This window comes from Pipistrellus hanaki (genome assembly GCF_964339955.1).
Source record: "Pipistrellus hanaki genome assembly, chromosome: 4".
NCBI lineage: Eukaryota > Metazoa > Chordata > Mammalia > Chiroptera > Vespertilionidae > Pipistrellus > Pipistrellus hanaki.
The window spans coordinates 100,732,928-100,751,103 of NC_140506.1; the positions used below are offsets into that span (position 1 = coordinate 100,732,928).

At 58.2% G+C, this 18,176-nt stretch overlaps 1 protein-coding gene across 2 annotated transcripts in view; it reads right to left on the bottom strand.

The window, feature by feature from the left end:
* Nucleotides 1–869: 869 nt before the first annotated feature.
* The window catches only part of VWA3A (von Willebrand factor A domain containing 3A), a 63,464-nt gene continuing 46,157 nt past the window's right edge, over nt 870–18,176 (bottom strand). The window contains exons 14-21 of one of the 2 annotated variants that reach the window (XM_084882721.1): nt 10,641–10,721; nt 10,154–10,248; nt 8,588–8,707; nt 3,935–4,009; nt 3,671–3,815; nt 3,110–3,305; nt 2,230–2,300; nt 870–1,060 (exon numbers count right to left, since the gene is read on the bottom strand). In XM_084882721.1, coding sequence (XP_084738847.1) covers nt 902–1,060; nt 2,230–2,300; nt 3,110–3,305; nt 3,671–3,815; nt 3,935–4,009; nt 8,588–8,707; nt 10,154–10,248; nt 10,641–10,721 — 942 coding nt within the window. In that variant the 3' untranslated portion in view covers nt 870–901. Of the gene's footprint in view, nt 1,061–2,229; nt 2,357–3,109; nt 3,306–3,670; nt 3,816–3,934; nt 4,010–8,587; nt 8,708–10,153; nt 10,249–10,640; nt 10,722–18,176 lie in introns of both variants that reach the window. The other variant, XM_084882722.1, reaches the window with a different exon arrangement.

Consider the following 18,176-nt stretch of genomic DNA (forward strand, 5'->3'; position numbering starts at 1 on the left):
CAGACATTCGGCCTCCTCTCCCCTCTCCGTGCAGACTCGGAGGGAAGTGGCACGTGTGTGTGGACTCGCCAGGGCTGTCTTCACGTGGCCCACTCCTCTTCCTGCTGGGCCAGCGCTCTGGGCCCCCAGCCCCGGGCAGCCCGCAGGCCACTGCCCTCGGCCCCGCGCTTCAGGGGAGGGTCCCCTCATTAAAAACACAACTAGGACACGGCGACAGGGACGCCAGCCGGCCCGGCCAGCGGAGACCTCTGGTGAGCTGACTGCAGGCCGGCCCCGGGTTCGGGGGGCCGTCAGGGGCCCACGTGGCCTAAGCCCGCCCATGGCAGCTCAGGCAGCGCCTGGAATTGAGGGGCTCCGCTCAGAGCCCGGGGGCTCCTGGAACCGGTGGCGTCCCTGAGGGAGAGCAGTGCGCTGTGGACAGCGTGTCCCAGAGCCGGCGCCTGGGACACAGTGAGGCTGCCGCTGGCCCACGGCCGGGAGCTGGGACTCCGGGCCCTTCCGCTCAGAAGCACTGAGGCCGGGACTCCCCAGCCAGCTGCTGGGGCCCCGCGGGCGCCGGCGGGTGTTGTGTGCAGGACAGAGCTGACAGATGTGCCCTCGGGACCTGCCTGGCCGGCAGCTTCAGCCGGAGCCCATTACACACCGGACAGCGCATGCCCTCACTGAGTCCCTCCCCCCCAGCCCTCCCGCCTTGACCCAGATAAGGTCAAAGCTGGGATAGCCAGGCAGAGCCGGAGGTGGGGGTGGGAGGTGCCCGAGCTGAGGAGTAGGTCCCCCGAGAGGCCAGGACCACAGGCACCTCCCGAGGACCCTGCCCAGTCCCCGGGCTCAGGGCACGTCGAGGTCCAGGAAAGACCCGCAGACAGAGCGGAAAGAACATCCTTGTGTTATTAGGGAGGGGTCAAACCATTCTGGCCGCCGCGGGGGCTGTGGGCGCGGGAGGACAGAGTCTCTTGGGCTGGCTCCTTTGCTTGAGCATCTTGGGCTTTTCCAGCGAGAGGGCTGCCCGTTCCCGGTCTTTTCTGGACTGGTTCTTCAGGGCGGACACCAGGAAGGCACACTGAGAGAGGAGGGCAGGTCAGCAGCACCAGCGCAGGGAGCCCCGCAGGACACACAGACATAGACACACAGACACAGACACAGACACAGACACAGACACAGACACACAGACACAGACACACACTCACACACACACACCCCATACACACACTCACACACACACACACACACACACACTCTCACACACACTCACACATTTACACACACACTCACACACACACACTCACACACACTCACACACACACACACACACTCTCTCACACACTCTCACACACACACACACACTCACACACTCACACACACACACACACACACTCACACTCACACACTCACACTCACACACACACACTCACACACACTCACACACTCACACACACACACTCACACACTCACACTCACACACACTCACACTCACACACACTCACACTCACACTCACACACACACACCACACGCACTCACACACACACACTCACACACACACACACACACTCACACACACTCACACACACACATGCACACACACACCCTCACACTCACACAGACTAGAAGTACTTGTTGGTAAAAGGGTGGAAATTCATTGGAAGCAAATCCAGACTCCCAAGCAGAGAGGGGGTCCGGGGGTGACCGCCAAAGCCTCTTTTGTCAGGTTTATAAAAGCTGTGTTCTTTGCCTCTTCGTGCTCCCTTCTCATTGGAGGCCTCCCCTGTGCTTTTATGACCCTGTGCTTTTCCGGTTGGCCACTCTTTTGCAGAACATCAACTTCCAAGGCCGAACCCACGTGGTGCCCCCTCCACGCCCCTTATCTTGTAACATTGCTCTGTCTCCTGTGGAGATGTCTCCCTCTTTCTGCCCTGTCCACATTTCCCTGTGAAAGTTTGCTTCCTTCTTCCCCACACCCTGGCTTTTCTTTATGCCTTTTGGAGGTTCCAAGCCTCACCTATGCACTCCTCCACCATGGACCCCCTTTATTCCCGAGATTCCCTAAACCTGCCTATTCTATCCCTACAGTTCCTCTCAGCGGTCCTCCTGACACCGTGGGTTCAGACTCCTGGCGCTGGAACTGAAAGAAGGCATGCCTGCTGTTGTGAGCACCGAGTGCTGGGGCTGTGTGTGCGGCCCCAGAGACAATACAGAAGCCAGTGCACTCCTTTCCCCACCCCAAGGCGCACCTTTTGCGAGTAGTTGAGAGCCTTTTCCATCTCAGACACAATGGCCTTGATGTCGTCACTTTCATAAATGCCTGGAAACAAAGCGTTTGTGGGGGCGTGCCCAGCAGGCCTGCAGAGGGGACCTGAGCTGGAGGGGCGGGGTGGGTCTTAATGGCCGAGCTGACAAGCCCCACCCGCCCGTCCGCGGTGGTCACAGCGAGTTACCGGCAGTGGGACGGCCGCGGCCCCAGCCTGGAGCCTGCGCCACAGGGAGAGGAGAAAGGAGCACAGCCCGGGGCCCTCCAGCGGGTGAGATCACCGCCCTGGGTTCCTGAAGCGGCTAGTGTCTGCAGTAAACACTGCGGACTATGTGAGAAGAACTAGAGCACAATGTCTAAGCAGACAGGCTCCGAGGTGGGCCCATGCCCACCTTTAGGCTGCGTGGGAGGGAGAGAGTGTTGTTGGCATCAGCTCACAATTCTCATGCCCAAGTGGCATATTTCGGGGTGGCACAGTCGGCCCCCTGCGGCTATCAATGAGCGAACGGGAGCTCCGTGTTCCGGGAGCACTGCCTTGTCACCCCCGTGGTGAGCACTCCCCTTCGGGAAACACTAAACCAGGGCCCTCCATGCTCCTTCCAGCTCCAAAGTGTGTAAAAACAGCTTTCCTTTCCCTTTTGACTCAAAAAATCAGGTTAAGACAAGTTATTTAAAATGAAGCCTTTTAACAATGTTTGATTGGCCATTCCGCCACCGTGTGCAGGGGCCGCGTGCGGACCGTGAAGAGCACGTTTCCGTTTCTGAACGGGGTTTTCGCACGGTGCACATGGAACACATCCCTGGCCCAGGGCGCGGAGCTGGCACCGAGAACCCAGCCCTCCGGCCAGCACGCACGCACACACCTGTGTCGCCAAACCAGTGGAAACGGCCCCCGGAGGCCCGGGCCACCTCCCGGTAGGCGGCGGCCGTGTCGGTGCGGCTGGCGTAGCAGGCGGGCGGGGTGGTGTCCATCGGAGGCTCGCCCACGTAGAAGAGACACACGTTCAGCTGGAGGTCACAGCCCCCGCAGGCCTCGGCCACGTAGGCGCAGAGCGTGGGCTGAGGAGAGAGGGCGGGGGGTTCCTGAGCCCACTGTCCCAGATCAGTTCCGCCTGATCGCCTTTCCCGTGCGCCTACTGTGCGCCGGTGTGGCCCTCGGTGCTGAGGATAGAAAGGAGAATGAGCTGGGCCACAGTTCCTCTACTTTGCGAGGGGATGGTGGGGAGCTGGACCCAGAGCCTGGTGGCCACCAGGGAGCGCGTCAGAAATGCAGACTCATGGGCCCCAGGCCAGACCTCCGGAAAGGGGCTCTGCCTCCACACCGCACCCAGGCGAGCCTCCCGCACGTGAGGTCCAGTGGGGAGCCGTGCTGAGGAGGAAGACGGGGGTCACAAGAACAGGGTGCCTGGACGTGGACCACCTACCACGTCCTGGTCGGGGATGCCCCCCGTGAAGAGGTAGATGCCCTGCGACTGCCGTCTGTCCTTGTCCTGGAAGTCCACCTCCACCGCCTTGCGCAGGGCGCTGAGGACGTTCCTGCTGCCCCCGCACTGCAGGCTCAGGGCCCACCTGGAGGCGGAGAGGCCCGCTGAGGGAGGCCGGGGAGGCGGGACAGAGGCCTGCCCGCCGTGGAGGGGCTGGAGAGAACAGCCCGCCCAGCCTGCCCGCGGCCTCTGCCCGCCACCTACTGCCAGGCGCTCTGCAGGCTGTCGTGGCTCACGGACACCATCTCGGGCCTCCAGCTTTCGACGGTGCTGCCAAACCTGAGGGGAGGAACGAGGCTCGTTCTCAGGCAGGAGACCGGTCCCCTCGGTACCCCAGCTCTTGGGGCTCCCAGGCTCCAAGGAGACCAAAATCCCGATTCCACCCCCATACTGTGGGGATGTCATGACCTGCCCCGGACGGACGGACGGTCACAGGGAGGGCAGGGCCAGGAGCACTCCTCCGTGTCTTGGAGACGTGCATGTGTGAGCTGCTCCATCCCCTGGGAGGGGAGTCCTTCTCCCTCTCACCTTCCCTGGCACCGACTCACGCTCACGGCTCACACCCCCTCCATCTGCTAGGCGGTCGGTGCGTTTTTAACCTGTCAGTCCACCTTCTCTGTGAGGCAGGACGTAGATCCTGGGGACTCCTCCCCTCGCCAGAGGAGAGGAGCCTTTTCTGTGGTCCGAACTGACTCCCCACTGCACTCCACCGGGCACAGCCAGTGTCTTCAGTCTCCTCTGCACACACCTGCCTCCCCCAAGGCCTTCGGCCCGAGGGCAGGCTTTGTGGTTGGGCTCTGTGCCTGGGCTTTTAGTAAAAGCTTGTTGAACGAATGGTTGGATGAATAAATGAGTGTAAACATTGCCTAAAATGTTTCTCTAGGCGGTTTTTCCTGGAATTTATTATGTAGAGACTAGTGGCCTAGTGCACTAAAATCATACACATTAAAGGGGGATTAATTAGAGGAAATATTTTAATATTGCTATTTGCCCTTTCTCTGTAATAGAAGTGTCAGCGATGAAGGAAAAATCGTAAAATGTATATGAAAACCTTCCTCCTGTTAGAGTCTGGGGCGCGCCATGGGAACCAGAGTCAAGTCCCCGCCCACCCACGTGCACCTTGAAATTGCATGAGACCCAGGCCCAACCAGCCCTCCCCCATTGGGCAAGACCCAGACCAGCCAGCTCCACCCTGTCAAGCCCCAACGGGCGGTGGGTGCAGCCTCTGGGGCCCCTGTCAAGCCCCGAAGGGTAGGGGGTGCAGCCTCAGGGCGCACAGCCTGGCACTGGGTGGAGGGCACATCCTGAGGTCCCCTGTCAAGCCCTGCAGTGTGGGGGTGCGGCCTCAGGTCCCCCGGCCTGTGCCGGGGTGGGGCCACAGCCTCAGGGCCCCTTCGCTGCCCAGCGCCACGCAGCTCAGTCTCTGCTGATCGCTCATTAAGGCTCTTATGGGAACTCAGCCTCCGCTGTGAGTGCAGCATCTTGTGTTATGAAAACCTGTCTTCACTGTGGGCGCTGCCTTTTTTGTGATGGTTTGATGGTCAATTTGCATATTTCCTCTTTATTAGATAGGATTAGGCTCTGATACAGAATAATATATGATATTAACTACTGCCTTAACCGGTTTGGCTCAGTGGATAGAGCATCAGCCTGCAGACTCAAGGGTCCCAGGTTCAATTCTGGTCAAGGGCATGTACCTTGGTTGTGGGCACATCCCCAGTAGGGGATGTGCAGGAGGCAGCTGATCAATGTTTCTCTCTCATTGATGTTTCTAACTCTCTATCCCTCTCTCTTCCTCTCTGAAAAAAAAAATCAATAAAATATATTTTTTAAAAATATTAACTACTGACATAATAGGCTCAGAACACTCCCTATTGAAGAGAAACCAAGATGGCAGCATAGGTAAACACCTGAACATGCTGCTTGCACAATCACATCAAAACTACGACTAAAAGACAAAACAGGTATAATCCAGAACCACGGGAAGGCTGGCTGAGTGGAAGTTATACAACTAGAAGGAAAGAGAAAAGCACACTGAAACTCGGAGGAGGTGCAGAGGTGCGGAGGTATGGAGGCACATGCGAAAAGGGCTGGCAACTGGGTATGCTGTTGTCTTCTTCAATCGGGAGGGAGATACAAGCTCCCGATTGCTCTGAATTCCAGTTCCGGGAGAGACTCTGGGGTCCCAGACTCATATGGGGAGAAACTGGACTGCCTGGTTTTGGGCAGAACTCAGGGCGGCTTTCTCTCAGAGATGCTTGCAGCAATCATTGTTCCTGCATGGGGCCACAGGACACAGAGACCTGGGGGACTCTTTGGGGCAGGGCTTATGGGCAGCCATTGCTGTTTGCTCCACCCTGATGATTTCCTGAGACTCTGCCCTACCCAATTTACAACCCCACCCAAGCTGTGTGCAGAGGCTATTGCATATGAATGACCTGGCCTTTTGCAATCTAAAACTTAACTAACTGCAGCTGGGTCAGAGAGCTCCAAAGCTTCCAAAAGAAGGCCTAAGGCCTGGCAGCAACAGCCTCCATTACTTCACAGCTGGGCCTCATCTGGGCACCTCCAAACCCCAAACAAAGAAGAGGAATCTGCAGATCTCTCTGTACCTCCTGATTAGTGGCCTCAGGCAGTGGCTGACTTTGCACCTCTTTGGAGATCCAAGAGCCAGTGTACCCAGTGGTCAGAGTTGGACTATTCCAGATTACAACTCCTCAGATCCATAAGGGCCACACTCAGGGGGAAGACTCAGTGAGCACCAAAGTCCCACTGAAGCAATCCCTGTCCCATAAGGGTGTCTCCAGCACAGAAGTTCTCCCATCGTAGACACAGCTGATCCTCACTGCCAATTGGCCTGGAGGTCAATTCCTCCCAGTGATACCAACAACAGTCAACGATTAACTACAACAAGACTGTGCACACAGCCCACAATGTGGTACATCAAGAGTGTCCACCTCAGGTAACTGGGGAGGTTGAACCACTGGGCCCTATAGGACACCTACCACACAAGGCCACTCTATCAACACAGGGAAGCAGCCAAAATGCAGAGACAAAGAAATGGGTCACAAATGGAAGAAATGGAGGAAAGCAAACTACTGGATATAGAGTTCAAAACCACAGTTATAAGGTTACTCAAGAATCTTTTAGAAATCTCTGAGAAATTTAGTGAGACCCTCAGGTATATGAAAAAGGACCAATTAGAAATTCAGCATACACTGACTGAAATAAAGAATAATATACAGAGAACCAACAGCAGACTAGAGGATCCCAAAAATCAAGTCAAAGATTTGAAATACGAGGAAGCAAAAAACACCCAACCGAAAAAGAAAAAAGAAAAAAAGAATCCAAAAAGTTGAAGATAGTGTAAGGAGCCTCTGGGACAACTTCAAGCATATCAACATCAGGATTATTGGGGTGACAGAAGAAGAGAGAGAGCAAGATACTGAAAACCTATTTGAAGAAATAATGACAGAAAACTTCCCCCACTTGGTGAAAGAAATAAACTTACAAGTCCAGGAAGAGCACACAACCTCAAACAAAAGGAATTCAAAGAGGACCACACTAAGACACATTGTAATTAAAATGCCAAGAGCAAAAGACAAAGAGAGAATCTTACAAGCAGCAAGAGAAAAACAGTTAGTTACCTACAAGGGAGCACCCATATGACTGTCAGCTGATTTCTCAACAGAAACTATGCAGGCCAGAAGGGAGTGGCAAGAAATATTCAAAGTGATGAATAGCAAGAACCTACGACCAAGATTACTCTACCCAGCAAAGCTATCATTCAGAATTGAAGGTCAGATAAAGAGTTTATAGAAAAAGTTAAAGGAGTTCATCACCTATTCTTTAAGAAGAGGAAGAAGAAAAGGTAAAGGTAAAAATTATAAACAACAAGGTGACAACAAATACATATCTATCAACAAGTGAATCTAAAAATCAAGTGAATAAAAAATCTGATGAACAGAATAAACTGGTGAATATAATAGAATCAGGGGCATAGAAAGGGAGTGGACTGACAATTCTCTGAGGAAAGGGGGTTTGCAGGGTGCGGAAGAGACTGGACAAAAATCGTACCCCTATGGATGAGGACAAGTTGCAGGGAGGTAAGGGCAGAGGGTGGGATGGGAACCAGGTGGAGGGGAGCTACTGGGGGGGGGGGAGGGGAAGGAGGAACAACTGTAATAATCTGAACAATAAAGATTTATTAAAAAACACACACACTCCCTATTAGATATGAAGGTGTGTAAAATGTACAATTAAAAATATGTATAAAACTATGTATATACTTAAATTATATATAGCTATATACTGTATAATTAAGATATATATTTAATTCTATTTATATTTTAAATGTACATATTAAATTACTTATATACAAAATAATTTAAATGTATATATTTTACATAATTCAAGTATACATAGTTTTATATATTTATATCTGTATAATTCAGTTGTATATAGCGTCACATAAAGTTAAAGTTCAGAACTGAAACCCTCAATGAACTCCCGTGCCTTGTCAAACGCAGGCGAGGAGCTGGGACACTGGCATGCCTGGGGCCTTATTCTCTCTGTGCTGTCAGGCTGAGAGCCCAGTGGGGCGATGGGCGGGCTGTTCTGTCCTGGCTGATCAGGCTGTGTGTTTTGGGGCTGCTTCTGACCTGCTCCCCAGCGGGACTGTCCAGCAGCGCTTAATTATTCAATGCCCCAGCAAGATCGTTCAAGTCAGATAAACAGCGCTGCCCCAGGGTGCAGGGTGCAGGGTGCTCAGAACACCTTTCGCCTGCCGCCCCTGCCAGGAGCCCAGCCCCACAGTGCCCGCACGCAGCCCCCGGCCGGCCCGGACGGCGAGCTCACGCGATGAGGTTGAAGGCGTCCTTGTTGGCCAGCTGCTCCTCCAGCAGCAGCCGCAGCGAGTGCTGGATGTGAATAATGTAGGTGGAGCTGGCCGCGGACAGGTCCAGCAGCACGGCCAGCCTGCGGAGGAAACACAAGCCGAGAGCGATCGCTCAGATCGAGTTCTGTTCCGTTTTACTCTTTAACGCGTTTTCCAGGGCCTGAGGTCAGCAGAGGCGGGTTTCCAGCAGACTCGGGCCCTGGCACCTCTCCTCGGGGCTCCGACCTCGGAGGAGCCTGGGGGGGAGGCGGCCGCGGGGAGAGGCGACTGCGGGGAGAGGCGGCGTGGCCCTCCTCGCTTTACAGACCAGCGGCCAGTACTGTTACGTGGGGTCTGTGAGGGAAACAGGAACGAGGTAAGCAGGCTGGATGTGGAATTCCGTTAGCTGGGCCTCTGGGGAAAGGTTGCATCTTTTGGTTTTCTTTGTGTTCTAAGGTCTTCAGCCCCACCCAGGTTTTTCCTTCCACCATGCCAGGTCTTACATTCCCACCTCCTCCCTCCGCGCTCACTGTGAGACACGACGGACAACAAAAGGAAAACCACTCGATTCAGAATCAGACGACCTTGGTTCGGGTCGCAGGTCCCACTTCTGGTGTGAGCTTAGGCACGTCACAGAGCCCTCCGGCCCTGGGCACGCGGACTGTACACCCCAGTGTCTGTAAGACGACTCCTCACGGTTCCGAATTAAAGGACATGACAGATGTATAGTATTATCACAAAGTACACCACTTTCCGAGGTAACACATCGAGTGAGGTGTGGAGTGATAACAGGGGTTGCATTGGGCACTCAGTGTGTCTCCTGCTCAGCATTCACTGGGTCCGGCGCATCCTGCTTTCCTTCGGACGCCCCTCGGCCTCTCAGGCCACTTGCGTTGGGTAGAGCTGCCCACCCCAGGCTCCGTGGGTGGGCACTGGGAAGCAGGTCACGCCGCCTGGCCGGGTGCAGAGCCGAGGGGGCCTTGCCCCGAGCTCTGGGGGTGCGTTTGGAGGGGAACGCCCGCCGGCTGCCTGAGACAAGGCCGTCGGAGAAGAAACAGAGAGACGTGAGAGGTGGAGGGGCTCGGGCCACACGTGAGTGCACAGCCAGCAAACCTGCTTGGAGTTTTCTGTTACCTTAACCAGTGGTCGGCAAACTCACTAGTCCACAGAGCCAAATGTCCACAGGACAACGCTTGACATTTCTTTGGAGAGCCACATTTTCTAAACTTAAGCTGCTTCTAACGCCACTTCCTCAACATGGTCTCCTATTTTATGGAAGAGCCACGCTCGAGGGGCCAAAGAGCCGCATGCGGCTGGCGAGCCGCGGTTTGCCGACCATGGGCCTAACCAGACCCCACTGGTGTGTTGGGCCCACCCGCTCCTCGGTCTGTGCCCGTGGCTGGAAAGGACCGAGTTGCCGGTGAGGGTGTCGCTGCGGCTGGAGGAGGGCTCTGCCGAGCAGTGGCTGTCCCGAGCCTGAGCGGTGGCCCTGCGGCCTCCGGGGCCGGGACGCGGGGCCCTGCCGGACAGGACGCTCCGGGAAGTACCTCTTCTCGCAGACGGTGCCCCAGATCCTCCTGCTGGCCAGCGAGAGCCACTCCACCCGCCGCTCGTACGCCCGCACGGCCCTGCCGAGCTGCTTCTGCGAACACAGACACGGGGTGAGCGCACTGAGCGTGGCGGCTGGGGTCTGAGAAAGGGTCCCGTGGCTTCTGGGGTGGCATGCCACGGCCACGGGCATGAACATCCACGGATCGAGGACACGCGGCCACGAGGCCCGGGGAGGAGTCTCACTGCCCCATGTCGGGAGGAGGCAGACTTTGTCCCAAAGGGCCAGGAGCTTTACTGTTTACTTTCATTAGAGGCTTTTGTGTGGGGCGTGCAGGCCTCCGCCCGGATGGACGAGTGGAGAAAGCCCCAAAGTGCTGCGGGCGGAGCACTGTCTGTTTACAAGAGGGGACTCGGCCCGCGGCCTGGGACCCACATCACCGTCCCCCCGCCCGGCCCCCAGCCAGCTCTGCGGGCCGCGCCCACCTGGTATTCGAAGAGGAAGGGCAGGTCCACGTGGACATTCCTCACCGTCCCGTCGTGCCACTGCAGCTGCACCATGGCCTTCTGCTCGGTGCCGGAGGCGCGGGCGGGCCGAACACCGTGGGGAGGGTTTCACGGTCACTCTGGGCCTGGGGACAGGCCGCGCCCCCACGCCCCCGGGCCACGGCCTCGGACAGCAAGGCGGCTGCCCCCGGAGGCTCCCTGAGCACAGGAGTCTTTAGCACAGACAGGCTGGGAGTTTTGCTAATAATGGAGTAAGGGACAGGCCTTCGTGAACACTTGGGAGTCAAATTTGTTCACCTCCTTTCTTCCTCCACCAAATTGTCATATCCATGCTTCAAAGTGTCATTCCAGCGCCCAGTCATTCATCCATTCGCTGTCAATTATCCATCTCTTTCCTTTTATCCTCCATTCATGACTCCTTCCATTTCTCCATCTTTCCATCCTTACTTTCATCCCTTTCTCTTTTTTATTCTGTCATGCCATTCATCCTTCCATTTTTTCCTCTATCTGTTCACACACCTTTCCTCCCTCCCTCCCTCCATCCATCCATCCGCTTACGTGGCCATGCATTCATCAACACTTCCATCCATTTAGCCACTCGTCCTTCCTCTCCTTCCTCCGTCCACTCCGTTGTCCGGGAAACACTCATTAGCTGCTGACTTGTACAGAGATACAGAGTTTTTCCTTCTAAAAGGTCCATAATCTGGGGAGATTCGGACATATCAAATATACAGGTTGACACATCACAGGAGCAGGTGTCTGTACCAGTGCAGGGAGGACACACAGTGAGTGTGCTGAGGGAGGCAGATACACAGTGGGTGTGCTGAGGGAGGACACACAGTGGGTGTGCTGAGGGAGGAGGACACACAGTGGGTGTGCTGAGGGAGGAGGACACACAGTGGGTGTGCTGAGGGAGGACACACAGTGGGTGTGCTGAGGGAGGAGGACACACAGTGGGTGTGCTGAGGGAGGAGGACACACAGTGGGTGTGCTGAGGGAGGCAGACACACAGTGGGTGTGCTGAGGGAGGACACACAGTGGGTGTGCTGAGGGAGGACACACAGTGGGTGTGCTGAGGGAGGAGGACACACAGTGGGTGTGCTGAGGGAGGACACACAGTGGGTGTGCTGAGGGAGGACACACAGTGGGTGTGCTGAGGGAGGAGGACACACAGTGGGTGTGCTGAGGGAGGACGCACAGTGAGTGTGCTGAGGGAGGCAGACACACAGTGGGTGTGCTGAGGGAGGACACACAGTGGGTGTGCTGAGGGAGGCGGACGCACAGTGGGTGTGCTGAGGGAGGACACACAGTGGGTGTGCTGAGGGAGGACACACAGTGGGTGTGCTGAGGGAGGACACACAGTGGGTGTGCTGAGGGAGGACGCACAGTGGGTGTGCTGAGGGAGGCGGACGCACAGTGGGTGTGCTGAGGGAGGACACACAGTGGGTGTGCTGAGGGAGGACACACAGTGGGTGTGCTGAGGGAGGACGCACAGTGGGTGTGCTGAGGGAGGAGGACACACAGTGGGTGTGCTGAGGGAGGAGGACACACAGTGGGTGTGCTGAGGGAGGAGGACACACAGTGGGTGTGCTGAGGGAGGACACACAGTGGGTGTGCTGAGGGAGGAGGACACACAGTGGGTGTGCTGAGGGAGGACGCACAGTGGGTGTGCTGAGGGAGGACACACAGTGGGTGTGCTGAGGGAGGACGCACAGTGGGTGTGCTGAGGGAGGAGGACACACAGTGGGTGTGCTGAGGGAGGAGGACACACAGTGGGTGTGCTGAGGGAGGACACACAGTGGGTGTGCTGAGGGAGGACACACAGTGGGTGTGCTGAGGGAGGACGCACAGTGGGTGTGCTGAGGGAGGAGGACACACAGTGGGTGTGCTGAGGGAGGAGGACACACAGTGGGTGTGCTGAGGGAGGAGGACACACAGTGGGTGTGCTGAGGGAGGACACACAGTGGGTGTGCTGAGGGAGGAGGACACACAGTGGGTGTGCTGAGGGAGGAGGACACACAGTGGGTGTGCTGAGGGAGGACACACAGTGGGTGTGCTGAGGGAGGACACACAGTGGGTGTGCTGAGGGAGGACACACAGTGGGTGTGCTGAGGGAGGACACACAGTGATGTGCTGAGGGAGGACACACAGTGGGTGTGCTGAGGGAGGACGCACAGTGGGTGTGCTGAGGGAGGAGGACGCACAGTGGGTGTGCTGAGGGAGGAGGACACACAGTGGGTGTGCTGAGGGAGGAGGACACACAGTGGGTGTGCTGAGGGAGGAGGACACACAGTGGGTGTGCTGAGGGAGGACACACAGTGGGTGTGCTGAGGGAGGAGGACACACAGTGGGTGTGCTGAGGGAGGAGGACACACAGTGATGTGCTGAGGGAGGACACACAGTGGGTGTGCTGAGGGAGGACACACAGTGGGTGTGCTGAGGGAGGACACACAGTGGGTGTGCTGAGGGAGGACACACAGTGATGTGCTGAGGGAGGACACACAGTGGGTGTGCTGAGGGAGGACGCACAGTGGGTGTGCTGAGGGAGGAGGACACACAGTGGGTGTGCTGAGGGAGGAGGACACACAGTGGGTGTGCTGAGGGAGGAGGACACACAGTGGGTGTGCTGAGGGAGGACACACAGTGGGTGTGCTGAGGGAGGAGGACACACAGTGGGTGTGCTGAGGGAGGAGGACACACAGTGGGTGTGCTGAGGGAGGACACACAGTGGGTGTGCTGAGGGAGGACACACAGTGGGTGTGCTGAGGGAGGACACACAGTGGGTGTGCTGAGGGAGGACACACAGTGATGTGCTGAGGGAGGACACACAGTGGGTGTGCTGAGGGAGGACACACAGTGGGTGTGCTGAGGGAGGACACACAGTGGGTGTGCTGAGGGAGGACACACAGTGATGTGCTGAGGGAGGAGGACACACAGTGGGTGTGCTGAGGGAGGACACACAGTGGGTGTGCTGAGGGAGGACGCACAGTGGGTGTGCTGAGGGAGGACACACAGTGGGTGTGCTGAGGGAGGAGGACACACAGTGGGTGTGCTGAGGGAGGAGGACACACAGTGGGTGTGCTGAGGGAGGAGGACACACAGTGGGTGTGCTGAGGGAGGACACACAGTGGGTGTGCTGAGGGAGGAGGACACACAGTGGGTGTGCTGAGGGAGGAGGACACACAGTGGGTGTGCTGAGGGAGGACGCACAGTGGGTGTGCTGAGGGAGGGCGCACAGTGGGTGTGCTGAGGGAGGAGGACGCACAGTGGGTGTGCTGAGGGAGGACGCACAGTGGGTGTGCTGAGGGAGGACACACAGTGGGTGTGCTGAGGGAGGACACACAGTGGGTGTGCTGAGGGAGGAGGACACACAGTGGGTGCGCTGAGGGATCACACACAGTGGGTGTGCTGAGGGAGGAGGACACACAGTGGGTGTGCTGAGGGAGGACACACAGTGGGTGTGCTGAGGGAGGAGGACGCACAGTGGGTGTGCTGAGGGAGGACACACAGTGGGTGTGCTGAGGGAGGACACACAGTGGGTGTGCTGAGGGAGGACACACAGTGGGTGTGCTGAGGGAGGAGGACACACAGTGGGTGTGCTGAGGGAGGACACACAGTGGGTGCGCTGAGGGAGGACGCACAGTGGGTGTGCTGAGGGAGGAGGACACACAGTGGGTGTGCTGAGGGAGGACACACAGTGGGTGTGCTGAGGGAGGACACACAGTGGGTGTGCTGAGGGAGGAGGACGCACAGTGGGTGTGCTGAGGGAGGAGGACACACAGTGGGTGCGCTGAGGGAGGACGCACAGTGGGTGTGCTGAGGGAGGACACACAGTGGGTGTGCTGAGGGAGGAGGACACACAGTGGGTGTGCTGAGGGAGGACACACAGTGGGTGTGCTGAGGGAGGACACACAGTGGGTGTGCTGAGGGAGGACACACAGTGGGTGTGCTGAGGGAGGCAGACACACAGTGGGTGTGCTGAGGGAGGAGGACACACAGTGGGTGCGCTGAGGGAGGACACACAGTGGGTGTGCTGAGGGAGGAGGACACACAGTGGGTGTGCTGAGGGAGGACACACAGTGGGTGTGCTGAGGGAGGACACACAGTGGGTGTGCTGAGGGAGGAGGACGCACAGTGGGTGTGCTGAGGGAGGAGGACACACAGTGGGTGCGCTGAGGGAGGACGCACAGTGGGTGTGCTGAGGGAGGACACACAGTGGGTGTGCTGAGGGAGGAGGACACACAGTGGGTGTGCTGAGGGAGGACACACAGTGGGTGTGCTGAGGGAGGACACACAGTGGGTGTGCTGAGGGAGGACACACAGTGGGTGTGCTGAGGGAGGACACACAGTGGGTGTGCTGAGGGAGGACACACAGTGGGTGTGCTGAGGGAGGACACACAGTGGGTGCGCTGAGGGAGGACACACAGTGGGTGCGCTGAGGGAGGACGCACAGTGGGTGTGCTGAGGGAGGACACACAGTGGGTGTGCTGAGGGAGGACACACAGTGGGTGCGCTGAGGGAGGACACACAGTGGGTGTGCTGAGGGAGGACACACAGTGGGTGTGCTGAGGGAGGACACACAGTGGGTGTGCTGAGGGAGGACACACAGTGGGTGTGCTGAGGGAGGACACACAGTGGGTGTGCTGAGGGAGGAGGACGCACAGTGGGTGCGCTGAGGGAGGAGGACACACAGTGGGTGCGCTGAGGGAGGACGCACAGTGGGTGTGCTGAGGGAGGACACACAGTGGGTGTGCTGAGGGAGGACACACAGTGGGTGCGCTGAGGGAGGACACACAGTGGGTGTGCTGAGGGAGGACACACAGTGGGTGTGCTGAGGGAGGACACACAGTGGGTGTGCTGAGGGAGGACACACAGTGGGTGTGCTGAGGGAGGACACACAGTGGGTGTGCTGAGGGAGGACACACAGTGGGTGTGCTGAGGGAGGACACACAGTGGGTGTGCTGAGGGAGGAGGACGCACAGTGGGTGTGCTGAGGGAGGACACACAGTGGGTGTGCTGAGGGAGGACACACAGTGGGTGTGCTGAGGGAGGAGGACACACAGTGGGTGTGCTGAGGGAGGAGGACACACAGTGGGTGTGCTGAGGGAGGACACACAGTGGGTGTGCTGAGGGAGGAGGACACACAGTGGGTGTGCTGAGGGAGGACACACAGTGGGTGTGCTGAGGGAGGAGGACACACAGTGGGTGTGCTGAGGGAGGAGGACACACAGTGGGTGTGCTGAGGGAGGACACACAGTGGGTGTGCTGAGGGAGGACACACAGTGGGTGTGCTGAGGGAGGAGGACACACAGTGGGTGTGCTGAGGGAGGAGGACACACAGTGGGTGTGCTGAGGGAGGACACACAGTGGGTGTGCTGAGGGAGGACACACAGTGGGTGTGCTGAGGGAGGACACACAGTGGGTGTGCTGAGGGAGGACACACAGTGGGTGTGCTGAGGGAGGAGGACGCACAGTGGGTGTGCTGAGGGAGGACACACAGTGGGTGTGCTGAGGGAGGAGGACACACAGTGGGTGTGCTGAGGGAGGAGGACACACAGTGGGTGTGCTGAGGGAGGACACACAGTGGGTGTGCTGAGGGAGGAGGACACACAGTGGGTGTGCTGAGGGAGGAGGACACACAGTGGGTGTGCTGAGGGAGGACACACAGTGGGTGTGCTGAGGGAGGAGGACACACAGTGGGTGTGCTGAGGGAGGACACACAGTGGGTGTGCTGAGGGAGGAGGACACACAGTGGGTGTGCTGAGGGAGGAGGACACACAGTGGGTGTGCTGAGGGAGGACACACAGTGGGTGTGCTGAGGGAGGACACACAGTGGGTGTGCTGAGGGAGGAGGACACACAGTGGGTGTGCTGAGGGAGGAGGACACACAGTGGGTGTGCTGAGGGAGGACACACAGTGGGTGTGCTGAGGGAGGACACACAGTGGGTGTGCTGAGGGAGGAGGACGCACAGTGGGTGTGCTGAGGGAGGAGGACACACAGTGGGTGTGCTGAGGGAGGACGCACAGTGGGTGTGCTGAGGGAGGACACACAGTGGGTGTGCTGAGGGAGGAGGACACACAGTGGGTGTGCTGAGGGAGGACACACAGTGGGTGTGCTGAGGGAGGACACACAGTGGGTGTGCTGAGGGAGGACACACAGTGGGTGTGCTGAGGGAGACACACAGTGGGTGTGCTGAGGGAGGACACACAGTGGGTGTGCTGAGGGAGGACGCACAGTGGGTGTGCTGAGGGAGGAGGACACACAGTGGGTGTGCTGAGGGAGGAGGACACACAGTGGGTGTGCTGAGGGAGGAGGACACACAGTGGGTGCGCTGAGGGAGGACGCACAGTGGGTGTGCTGAGGGAGGAGGACGCACAGTGGGTGTGCTGAGGGAGGAGGACACACAGTGGGTGTGCTGAGGGAGGAGGACACAGTGGGTGTGCTGAGGGAGGACACACAGTGGGTGTGCTGAGGGAGGAGGACACACAGTGGGTGTGCTGAGGGAGGACGCACAGTGGGTGTGCTGAGGGAGGAGGACACACAGTGGGTGTGCTGAGGGAGGAGGACACACAGTGGGTGTGCTGAGGGAGGAGGACACACAGTGGGTGTGCTGAGGGAGGACACACAGTGGGTGTGCTGAGGGAGGAGGACACACAGTGGGTGTGCTGAGGGAGGAGGACACACAGTGGGTGTGCTGAGGGAGGAGGACACACAGTGGGTGCGCTGAGGGAGGACGCACAGTGGGTGTGCTGAGGGAGGACACACAGTGGGTGTGCTGAGGGAGGACACACAGTGGGTGTGCTGAGGGAGGACACACAGTGGGTGTGCTGAGGGAGGAGGACACACAGTGGGTGTGCTGAGGGAGGAGGACACACAGTGGGTGTGCTGAGGGAGGACACACAGTGGGTGTGCTGAGGGAGGAGGACACACAGTGGGTGTGCTGAGGGAGGAGGACACACAGTGGGTGTGCTGAGGGAGGAGGACACACAGTGGGTGTGCTGAGGGAGGAGGACACACAGTGGGTGTGCTGAGGGAGGACACACAGTGGGTGTGCTGAGGGAGGAGGACACACAGTGGGTGTGCTGAGGGAGGAGGACGCACAGTGGGTGTGCTGAGGGAGGAGGACACACAGTGGGTGTGCTGAGGGAGGACGCACAGTGGGTGTGCTGAGGGAGGACACACAGTGGGTGCGCTGAGGGAGGACGCACAGTGGGTGTGCTGAGGGAGGACACACAGTGGGTGTGCTGAGGGAGGACACACAGTGGGTGTGCTGAGGGAGGACACACAGTGGGTGTGCTGAGGGAGGAGGACACACAGTGGGTGTGCTGAGGGAGGAGGACACACAGTGGGTGTGCTGAGGGAGGAGGACACACAGTGGGTGTGCTGAGGGAGGACACACAGTGGGTGTGCTGAGGGAGGACACACAGTGGGTGTGCTGAGGGAGGAGGACGCACAGTGGGTGTGCTGAGGGAGGACACACAGTGGGTGTGCTGAGGGAGGAGGACACACAGTGG